This window comes from Papio anubis, chromosome 1 (assembly GCF_008728515.1).
Source record: "Papio anubis isolate 15944 chromosome 1, Panubis1.0, whole genome shotgun sequence".
NCBI lineage: Eukaryota > Metazoa > Chordata > Mammalia > Primates > Cercopithecidae > Papio > Papio anubis.
The window spans coordinates 8,118,480-8,129,477 of NC_044976.1; the positions used below are offsets into that span (position 1 = coordinate 8,118,480).

The window sequence follows — 10,998 nt, forward strand, 5'->3', positions numbered from 1 at the left end:
CTCTGAACTCTTCTCCAGCCTTACCGCTGTCCCCACTCTTTCCTCACCTCCATCTGGCCCCCAGCACACCAAGTTCCTTCCTGCCTCAGGGTTTTGCCACCTAAGGGTCCCTGCATCTGAGATGCTTTCTCACTGGCTTTTTGCGAGGCTGGCTCTTCAGGTCTCGGAGGGGCCTTTTCATTACCCTCTGTCACAACTGCTCTGTAATTTTGTTTACTTCCTTTTCTCTTTCCACATTCCCTCCCTCCCACTCCCCTGCACATTGCCTGACACAGGTGTGCGCCCAGTAGTGAGGCGGCATTTGTTAGTCTCATCCAAGGGCAGGACGCAGGAACAAAAGTCAAGTAACTTGCCCAAGATCACACGCTAGTAAGCGGCAGTCAAACTCTGGGGCCCCAGCCCCCGCCATGGTGCCGCAGCCTCCGCCGTGGTGCCGCAGCCCCCACAGTGCTGAGCCTGCTGCTGGCAGTGGCCAGGCAGGGCAGGGTGAGGGGCTGGCCAGTATCTGCAGAGGCAATCTGTCCTTTGCTGGGAATAGAACTTTCTTCATGTGGATTTCTGGAGAGGCTCACCGATTTGTCGCCTTCTCTTACAATAGTTCTCATTGACAGAGGTGGCTCCAAGACTTCCTCCATCCCTTCTCGTGGTGAGGTTGGTTTTGGTGTGCACCATTTTTATAGGCCCTGTGGACGGGGGGAAGAGGATGCAGGACAAAAGTGCGGGCTGGGGTTTTGGTGCACCTTGGGGAAATCGGATGCTCTGGCCTCTCTTTACATCCTCCCCACTTCACCTCCCTCCACCAGGCCGCACCAGCTTCTATGAGGAGTACGGTGTCATTCGCGACGTCCTCCAGAACCATCTGACGGAGGTCCTCACCCTCGTGGCCATGGAGCTGCCCCTCAATGTCAGCAGTGCGGAGGCTGTGCTGCGGCACAAGCTTCAGGTCTTCCAGGCGCTGCGGGGCCTGCAGAGGGGCAGTGCCGTCGTGGGCCAGTACCAGTCTTACAGTGAGCAGGTGCGCAGAGAGCTGCAGAAGCCAGACAGCTTCCACAGCCTGACGCCGACCTTCGCAGGTGGGCCCTGGGGCCGGGTATGGGGCACTGGGCTGCCCACTTCGCCGGGGGCAGCTTTCCAAAGCAGATGCCCTTGGATGGGGTGGAGGGGACTTGAGGTGGGATTTCCCCCAGGGTGCTCAGAGGCAAGGATGGCATTCCCCTATCTCCCTGGCCTCCTACCAGCCTGAAGCAGCAGGCCAGCTGGTGGTGCTCTCTGGGCAAAGGACATCCTGATGGCCACAGCCTCACGTCAGCCCCAGTTCAGTCCCAGATGCTTCCCAAGGGTTTGTCGTGCGAGGCTCAGACAGACCTGGTTCCTGCCTCATAGGGCCTCCCCAGTGAGGCCGCACGCCTTTTGCCTGGCCGCAGCTAGAGACAGTTCCAGCGGCCAAGTGCCATGCCAGGGGCTGTCCTCTGGGAGGTTCCCAGAGGCCCAGGGCTTTCTGGGAGGGGCTGGCTCCTCAGCAGGTAGCAGCCAGGCAGTGAGAGCCACAGCTGCCTGTTGAGCATGCGCCATGTGCCAGGTGCTTTATAGATGCCTCTCATACAAGCCTCACGCACCAAACACGAGGCAGGGGCCATTAGCCCCGTTTTATAGGTGAGGAAACGTAAGGCTCGGTGAAGTCGTCAAAATGAACCAGGCTTGGAACTTGGGCATGGAATACTGTCAGCCCCTGGCTCTTGCCACCAGGCCTTGCCCCTCCTCGCCAACACTCTACCCACGGGCCTCTGCTGGGGTGCCTGTCTCCCCACCCTGCACCTCTGACCCTGCGTCTGGTGTATCCTGAATGCTTCACAAACAGGAGGGGAGCACGTTTCTCTGTAGGACCACTGCCCCCTCACACACCTAAGAGTCAGGGTCCCCCATCCCACTGGCCCCCACTGTGGGGCGTCCTTTAGAGTCAGTCTCCAGGTTGGATGTTCTCAGCCCGGTTCTCCTTAGCCGGCGGACCGTAACTCTAAGAGGGGCCTCAAGGAAGGCAGGTGTCAAAGCCGTAGAGATAGCCCCAGAGGCCGGTTTTCAAGCATGGACTGGAAGAGAAGGTCATGGAAGAGATGCCAGGTGAGGGGTGAGCATGGCAAGGTGAGGGGCTTCCCTGAGGCAGGGGAACGCCCAGAGGGCCCAGCGAGGAGAGGAGAGGGCTGGCCGGAGAGTCCTGGTCTGTGCCAGAGAGTCACCCTCTGCTGTTCCCTCGCCCCAGCCGTTCTCGTGCACATCGACAATCTTCGCTGGGAGGGCGTGCCTTTCATCTTGATGTCTGGCAAAGCGTTGGACGAGAGAGTGGGCTACGCTCGGATCTTGTTCAAGAACCAGGCCTGCTGCGTGCAGAGCGAAAAGCACTGGGCTGCGGCACAGAGCCAGTGCCTGCCTCGGCAGCTCATCTTCCACATCGGCCACGGTGACCTGGGCAGCCCCGCCGTGCTGGTCAGCAGGAACCTGTTCAGGCCCTCCCTGCCCTCCAGCTGGAAGGAAATGGAGGGCCCACCTGGGCTCCGCCTTTTCGGCAGCCCTCTGTCCGATTACTACGCCTACAGCCCCGTGCAGGAGCGGGACGCCCACTCTGTCCTCTTATCCCATATCTTCCATGGCCGGAAGGATTCCTTCATCACCACAGAGAACTTGCTGGCCTCCTGGGGCTTCTGGACCCCTCTGCTGGAGAGCCTGGCCCATAAGGCCCCACGCCTCTATCCTGGAGGAGCTGAGAACGGCCGTCTGTTGGACTTTGAGTTCAGTAGCGGCCGGTTGTTCTTTTCCCAGCAGCAGCCGGAGCAGCTAGTGCCAGGGCCAGGGCCGGCCCCAATGCCCAGTGACTTCCAGGTCCTCAGGGCCAAGTACCGAGAGAGCCCGCTGATCTCCGCCTGGTCCGAGGAGCTGATCTCTAAGCTGGCTAACGACATTGAGGCCACCGCTGTGCGGGCCGTGCGGCGCTTTGGCCAGTTCCACCTGGCACTGTCAGGGGGCTCGAGCCCCGTGGCCCTGTTCCAGCAGCTGGCCACAGCGCACTACGGCTTCCCCTGGGCCCACACGCACCTGTGGCTGGTTGACGAGCGCTGCGTCCCGCTCTCGGACCCGGAGTCCAACTTCCAGGGCCTGCAGGCCCACCTGCTGCAGCACGTCCGGGTCCCCTACTACAACATCCACCCCATGCCTGTGCACCTGCAGCAGCGGCTCTGCGCCGAGGAGGACCAGGGCGCCCAGATCTACGCCAGGGAGATCTCAGCCCTGGTGGCCAACAGCAGCTTCGACCTGGTGCTGCTGGGCATGGGTGCCGACGGGCACACAGCCTCCCTCTTCCCACAGTCGCCCACTGGCCTGGACGGCGAGCAGCTGGTCGTGCTGACCACGAGCCCCTCCCAGCCACACCGCCGCATGAGCCTTAGCCTGCCTCTCATCAACCGCGCCAAGAAGGTGGCAGTCCTAGTCATGGGCAGGATGAAGCGTGAGATCACCGCGCTGGTGAGCCGGGTGGGCTATGAGCCCAAGAAGTGGCCCATCTCGGGTGTCCTGCCGCACTCTGGCCAACTGGTGTGGTACATGGACTACGACGCCTTCCTGGCATGAGGGTGCCTGTGCCCCTTGCCCACTCTGCTCCTGTGCTTTCCTTCACCCATGTCTTCCCTCCCTTCTCGGCTCCACCACCTGCCCAGCATGCCCTGGCTCTCCAGAACCTGCTGCCCCACAGTCAGGCCCCAGAGGGCAGGACAAGGCCTTGTCCTGACGCCTTTGACAGGCAGCTCTGTCTAGTGGTAGGTAGATGCAGAAACAAGGAAGACATGGAATCTGCTCATGAGAAGCTTCAAATCCGGGCCAGGAGAGAAGCCTTAAGAAAAGACCTCTAGCAGTTACACATCCACATCAACCAGCACAACACGGGATGGCGCCCAAACTCCGGTGTTCACAAGAGGAGACGTGGTGGGCTGAGGTTAATCAGGGAAGGTTTCCTGGGGGAGGTGATCCTTGAACTGGCTCCCGGGGAACATTCAGAGCATGATTGGTAGACAGAAGGGTGCAGAGGCGCCCAGGGGAGTACATTACCCTGTGCAAAGCAGGGGCACTGGGGACTGTCTTGAGACCCTGAGGGGTTCAAGCCCTTCCTTCCCCAGCTGCCCGTTCTTCTAGAACCTCTGCACATCTAGCCTCTGGCCCTCCTCTTCACTGCCTCCACCTGCTCCCACTTGCCATCCCTTTCTCCTCCATCGTGGCTGTGCGGTAGGAATGCCAGGCTCCTCCCTGTGTCTTTGCTGTTTCTCAGACTCCATTTATGGAGAATGAGGGCTGATAACAGGAATACAGCAGCAAAGACCAGGCTGTGAAAAGCGTTCCAGAAATTTTTTTTTTCTTTTAATTAAAAAAAATATTTGCAGAGATGAGCTCTTGCTCTGTTGCCCAGGCTGGCCTCAAACTCCTGGGCTCAAGCGATCCTCCCATCTGAGCCTCCCAGGGTGCTGGGATTACAGGTGTGAGCTGCTGCGCCCAGCCGCAGAAATCTCAGCGCTATTCGGAGCTGCTTTTCTCAGTCCATGACCTGCTCTGCGTGGGGAGGTGAGGTACCATTCCCCCAGCTTCCTCAGGGAGGACCCCTGCCCTCCGCGGCTCCTCTGTCCTGCTGGCCTTCCTCCATGAAGCACACTGGGTGCAGATAATCAGGCCATTCCGGGGAGCCCCAATTTAAGAGGGTCATTTCAATCTCAGCAGACTTCCAGGTGGGTGTTTCTGCTCTCAGGAGCCCCTCTTGTTTTACCAGGAAAGATCCAGTTAAATCACCCACTGAGGTGACAGCTCATTAGCGGGGAGAGAGATGCAGCATCAAGTGACACTGGGCCATCCAGGTGGCTCTGCTCCCACCAGACAGGAGCCAGGCCTCTCTGGCAGGGGGCTGCCCACAGCCTTTTCAGGGGCTCACTTGGCAGGTGACAGGGCCGCAGCCAGGCCTTCTCTCCCTGCCCCTTGGTGACCCCCCCGTGACTTCCTGTGTGCCGGTCTCTCCTGCCACCTCTCACTTCACCACTAACTCTCAGCCTGAGACTGGGGAAGTGATTGGGTATCTTCTCGGTGAGCATAGGCTGGGGACTGTGATCTTGAGAAGCCATGGGCCAGCCATACCTGCTTTTCTGAAACCCCCAAGGAGGGCTCTGACATTCTTTTAAAAAACAACACAAAGCAAAATTCCCAGGACACATGTAGTTTTGTTTGTTCAACATCCCACAACTCAAGGCTGGGAGATAGGACTCTTGGTTAAGGTCGATTTTTCTGTCTGGCTTCTCCCCCACCTTACACTTGCTCTCTGGATCAGGCAGATACAAAATTTCTACCGCATTTTCAGAGAGGGCTTTCATGGGTGAGGGAGCATGGCGAAGTCAGTTTCTCTGCTCTGGACTGTTTATACTTCAACGCTATGGATTTAAAGGAATCCTGGCTTTCATTTTCAATGCCAGTCTGCGACATGGTTCCCAAGCTGGGGCTCGTGTTCAGACTGCTTACTCTGGCCGCCAACAACCCAGGCCAGACAGAGCATCTCGCCTTTTTTTTTTCTTTTTCTTTTTTTTAGACGGTCTCTCTCTGTCGCCCAGGCTGGAGCACAGTGGCGAGATCTTGGCTCACTACAACCTCCGCCTCCCGGGTTCAAGCAATTCTCGTGCCTCAACCTCCCGAGTAGCTGGTACTACAGGTGTCGGCCACCACGCCTGCCTAATTTTTGTATTTTAGTAGACAGGGTTTTACCATGTTGCCCAGGCTGGTCTTGAACTCCTGAACTCAGGCAGTCTACCCACCTCAGCCTCCCAAAGTGCTGGGATTACAGGTGTGAGCCACCACACCCAGCTAGAACATCTATTTTTATACCCAGAGAGCGCCCGTCTTAGGACAGAACCACAGTGCCCAGAGCCGGGAAGCCACCCTCCTGGCGCCCAGCATCTGAGCTGCTACCCGTGATGGGCGGGCTCAGGAGAGAGCTGGGGGTCGCGGTGGAAGTTCCACAGCTGGCCGCGTGGGGGAGCCCTTGCACTGTACTGCCGCCGCCTGACTGCCCCGCTGCCTGCGCAGCTCCTGGGCCAGGTTTCTTTTCATTCCCTTCCTCTCTCCCCGGGTGCCTGGCCCCAGCACTCTCCCATCTGTTCTTCAGGAACCGACTCCTCTCCGGTTGCAACACCAGAGAGAAAGGGGCCTCCACATGCCCAAGGAGGTGGGGTCCCTCCTTGAGGATGTAGCCCTACTCTTGGGCCCCCAAATTAGCAGAGTAATCAAAGCTTCCTACCATTTGGCCTACTATGCCAGACTATTCCCTTGAGGGGTTTCATTCCAAAATATGCAGGGCTCAGGCTCCCTACTCCGGGCCTGTCTGCTTTGCTTCATCCCTGAAGGATGAGGGGCAAGCCGGCCCTTGATGTCACCATTTCTGAATAATAGTCACTGCCGTGGAGCCTAGGATATCCTGTTCTAACTCAGTCCTGCCTTGGATGCATCACAGATCTGTGCGGCGTGGGTGTGGGAGCGTGGGTGAGGGTCGAAATGCCAAAAGTCTGCTTTCCAAAATCAAGTGCCTTCCGCAAATATGTTGGAAAAGTCCAAACCTGGGGATGTCCGTGTGCCTCTGCCCCTGCCCACCCCTTTCCCTGTGTTAGGAAGAAGTTCTCAGAACCCTCTAGGCTGGTGGCTTTCAAACTTCAGACCATGCTGTGCAGCAAGAAACGTGCCTTCTATTATAAATCAGTTCATTTGTTTACAACTGTGTTCCAAGCAAGTTTCATAAAGAAATTCTTAACCCTTAGGACTTCAGATATCCTCTATTTTTTAGTTTTCATTTTTGAGAAATGCTTCTTAAAATTCACCAAATTGTGCTAGGTGCGGTGGCTCATGCGTGTAATCCCAGCACTATGGGAGGCTGAGGTGGGAGGATCACCAGAGCCCAGGAGGCTGAGGCTGCAGTAAGGTGTGATTAGACTATTGCACTCTAGCCTGGAAAACAGAGTGAGACACTGTTTCAAAAAAAGAAAAGAGAAGAAAGAATGATGACAACAGCCCAGGGAGCAGCCCACTCAGAACCCAGGTCTGTAGGATTTCAGGTTCCAGCCTGTGTTCCCAGGCAGGCCGCCTGCCTCTTCCTGGCCTGGGAGCCCTTGGGTCCTACGGTGGCAGCAGTTACCACAGTCCAGGTTCCCTGGTGGGGACCAGTGATTCCATCCGCGTGGAAGCCCACGGGTGCACTCAGGGGCCCGTAAACGGCAGAAGGGCCCCTCCTTTGGGAGACCTTGTCAGTCAGCATCTCTAGGGCAAGCAGGATTACCATGTGTAGAGGGGAAGGGGAAGGAATCACGGAACTTTAAGCTAGATTTCTGCTAGGTCAAAATCGGGGGGAACATTTTTCTGCTAACTGCAAGTTAAAATAGGCCCTTCTGATTGAATTTCCCTGTTGTTTGTTTCTCTGCAGACAATGCTGTACCCTACTCTTGGGCCCCCAAATTAGCAGAGTCATCAAAGCTTCCTGCCATTTGGCCGACTGTTCCCTTGAGGGTTTTGATTCCCAAATACGCAGGGCTCAGGCTCCCTACTCCGGGCCTGTCTGCTTTGCTTGCATTTCTCCTGTCCCTGTTCCCCCGGAGGGCCCAGGTGGAACTCACGACAGGGAGGGAGAAGCTTCCCAGAAACCTGCAGGGCTGTTTCTCAGAGTTTGGTTTTCAGGTACAAAACGTTTTGTCCTGTAAGATATATGCAGCCTCACAGAAGCAGCCTCTGCACCCGCTTTCCCCAGCTACATTTTTATCTTAAGCACATGGGGCTCCCTTAGAACTTACTCCACTGGTTTAAAAAAACAAACACAAACAAAAGCTGCCTGGCAGCATCTCAGTGTGAGAGTGAGCACGGTGCAGGAAAGGCCCGTGGTGACGAGGCTTAGGTGGCCACAGTGACCAGACAACACCCTAGCACCCATCCACCCTGCAAATGGGACTCTAGAGGGCGAAGATTGGCAGCCTCCAGATGTCACAGGCCATGTGACCCACTAGGGACCACTTACCCCTGGCCTTCTGCTGGCTGAACTGAACGCATTCCCTCTCTGTGCAGCTCTCCCATGAGGCTGCACCCGTGTGGATGGCACTTGAAGCGGCGCTGTTTGCATTGTACACAGGAAGGAAGGAAGTTCTTCAACCTCACCAGCACCTAGCAGCGAATCAGAGCCTGCGAGGGCATCCGAAGCCATGATGCAGTACGAACCTCCCAGCTGGTGCCGCTCTGCCCTCAGGGGCTCCAAGCATTGTAACTCAGTCATGGGAGCTGCCTCACTGGAGTGCAGATTGATTCCTGTAATAATTCAGCCTGCTTTTATCTCTTGTCCACTGACCAAGTGTGAGTCCCGGGGTCAGTTGGCCCAGTCCAGTGTCCATCTTCATTTGCTCATGCAGAGGGGATGAGTTGGACACTTCTGTTCTTGGTTTTCCTTTTGCAATGCACTGGGCAGTCTACCTATAAAACAAAAACCCTACCTTCTGTGCCTTCTGCTCTGGAGCAGAGCTCCCCCTCCCATCTCCTCAGTCTTCCCTGCAAAATCTGCCCACTGGGGAAGACAGCAGGAACCCTGGGCAGCGGATGTTCTGGGAAGACTAGTGACAGCAGATGTCATCCAGGAACAGCCACACACATAGTTCTCCAGGCTGCCGTCAGCAGCTCGAGGTGGGGTGTGAGAGAGAAGCTGAGGATCTCGCAGCTTGTTGCTGAGCCAGGTGCAGCCGGGCTCATGCTGTCATCAGCACAAGACAGGGTGGCGAAGGCTTTCAGATGCATTTCCGAGAGTCCAGCAAGCCAGGGAGAAAATGATCCCTTTGCCGAAGCGTTCCCTCTAGCCAATTTTTGGGAGTGCTTCTGTTTGCAAAGCACTGGGGATGTGCCTGTCTCTGTGACCCACGCACGGGAAGGGGGAGCACTGGGGTAATTATACTTCAGCTGCTGCTTTGATTCTCAAGGCTCATCTTTAAAACCCTCGCCTTGCTGTCAGGTGCTTTTAAGGCAGTCTGCATCTTTTCTTCCCTTGGTGTGGGAGAGGTAAACACTTTGATTTGCTGAAAACTGTATGGAGTACATTTGAACAGCTAGTAGTTAACTTTGAAAGTGGAAGTGTGAACAAACACTACCTGTGTCAGTTTGGGTCCTTTACCCCCACAGAAGTCTAGAGGGTCTGTTATAAAGCGTAATGGGGTGCCTACACGCAGGAGGAAGGACCTATATTAGCTGGAAATCATCAGGAACCCAGCTTGCCTCCATCTCTCTGAGATGTGCTGGGTACAGCCTGCCCCTCCTAGTTCTGTCCACTGGGAAGAGGCGGCTGGCAGCAGATCCTAGGGGCAGAGGCCCTGCTGGGTCCTGGGAGCTCATCTTTACCTGTGCCCGAGTGGGAACTGTGATTCCAGCCAGACAGGTCAGATTGGAGCAGTGCTAAGAGTCTGTTGCAGGAGAACTAGACAGGGCCAGGGCCTGCCGCATCTGGATCATGTTTCTGCACTCTGCCCCGCGCTAGGGACTCAGGGTCTGGGCTTCTGCCAGGTGAGGAGCAGAGAGACTGTTCCCTTGGGTGGAGAGGCGTGGGCATGAGAGCCACCCACTGCCAAGCAGGAAGAATGTTGGTGCTTTTTTTCAGAGAGGGGAACCCCACTGGTTTTTATGGAAACAATGGAAACTTACAGATGCCTGGGATGATGAGGCACATTCAGAACAAATGCTTTTTTTTTTTTTTTTTTTTTGAGACAGAGTCTCTCTGTGACGCCTAGGCTGCAGTGCAGTGGTGTGATCTCGGCTCACTGCAACCTTTGCCTCCCAGGTTCAAGTGATTCTCCTACCTCAGCCTCCTGAGTAACTGGGATTACACCACCATGCCCAGCAGATTTTTATATTTTTAGTAGAGATGGAGTTTCACCATGGCCAGGCTGGTCTCGACCTCCTGACCTCAGGTGATCCACCTGCCTTGGCCTCCCAAAGTGCTGGGATTACAGGCATGAGCCACCATGCCTGGCCAGAACAAATGCCTTTTTAAACCTTTTAAAAACATTTTAAAAATGCCTTTTTCTATGTCAAATGTAACATTTATTTTTTTAAACAATAAAATTGATTTGCCAAAATCCATGGTTTAATTGTTTATTTGGGGGATGGGGTGTAGGGGTTTGTGGGCCCCAGCATCGTGCTGTGTGTGTTCTTTGAGGAGGGGAGGGCTGGGGTGAGTGAGGGCCCTGAACCGAGGACAGCCGCATGCCTGTTGCAAGTATAAGTGTGTCTGAGCAAGCCAATGCATTCCATTTGCAAGAGGGTCTGCGGACCTCATGGGAGAGACAGCGGTGGGTAGGATGAGCGCATTTCATAGACTCCCAAGCAGTCTGGGAAGAGTCCCCCAACCTTCCCCGCAGCCCACTGGAGGGGAAGGAACTCACCCCTGCGTGGGAGATATCAGGAGGGGAGGGTCTTTGAGGACACCAGAGCCTGATGCCTTCATTTGTCTTCTCTCCTGTCCCCTGCCTGAGTCCTCCCTCCAAGCTGTGTCACACTCCCAGGAATGTTAAGTGTTTTGGGGAAGTCAAATAGCATTTCAGGACCACTTGAGGTACAGGAGTTAGAGGTTTGCAGGTTGTCACCAGTGGCATGCAGGAGCCACGCAGGTTTGGTGACAGCACAAGGTGGCAAAAGGAGCAGCACGCCCATTCGAAATAGGTGAGCTCTGGGCAGGGACCCCACGGCAGAGGGGACAGAGACAGGGGTGAAACATGCCCAGAGCCTGCAAGGGAAGATGTCAGGAAGGCCAGAAACCAGAGCTGCAGTGACCGTCCCCGCCTGTCCCTCAGATGGGAAGTGCGTGGGGGATGTGCTGCTTCCCTGGGGGTAGCCCAGGGCGCCCCTCCCTGCTTCTGTGTGGTGATGGCTACTAGTTCTGCAGTCCTCACAGAAGCATGGCGGGCAGGACTGCGG

The 10,998-nt window shown here is 56.1% G+C and overlaps 1 protein-coding gene across 5 annotated transcripts in view; it reads left to right on the forward strand.

Moving 5' to 3' along the window:
- H6PD (hexose-6-phosphate dehydrogenase/glucose 1-dehydrogenase) overlaps positions 1–10,156 on the forward strand; it is a 34,091-nt gene extending 23,935 nt beyond the window's left edge. For 3 of the 5 annotated variants that reach the window (XM_003891072.5, XM_009188307.3, XM_017956973.3), the window contains exons 4-5: positions 804–1,073; positions 2,258–10,156. In XM_003891072.5, coding sequence (XP_003891121.2) covers positions 804–1,073; positions 2,258–3,618 — 1,631 coding nt within the window. In that variant the 3' untranslated portion in view covers positions 3,619–10,156. The remainder of the gene's footprint in view (positions 1–803; positions 1,074–2,257) is intronic. The other 2 variants (XR_004182666.1, XR_004182668.1) reach the window with 2 other exon arrangements.
- Positions 10,157–10,998: the final 842 nt, after the last annotated feature.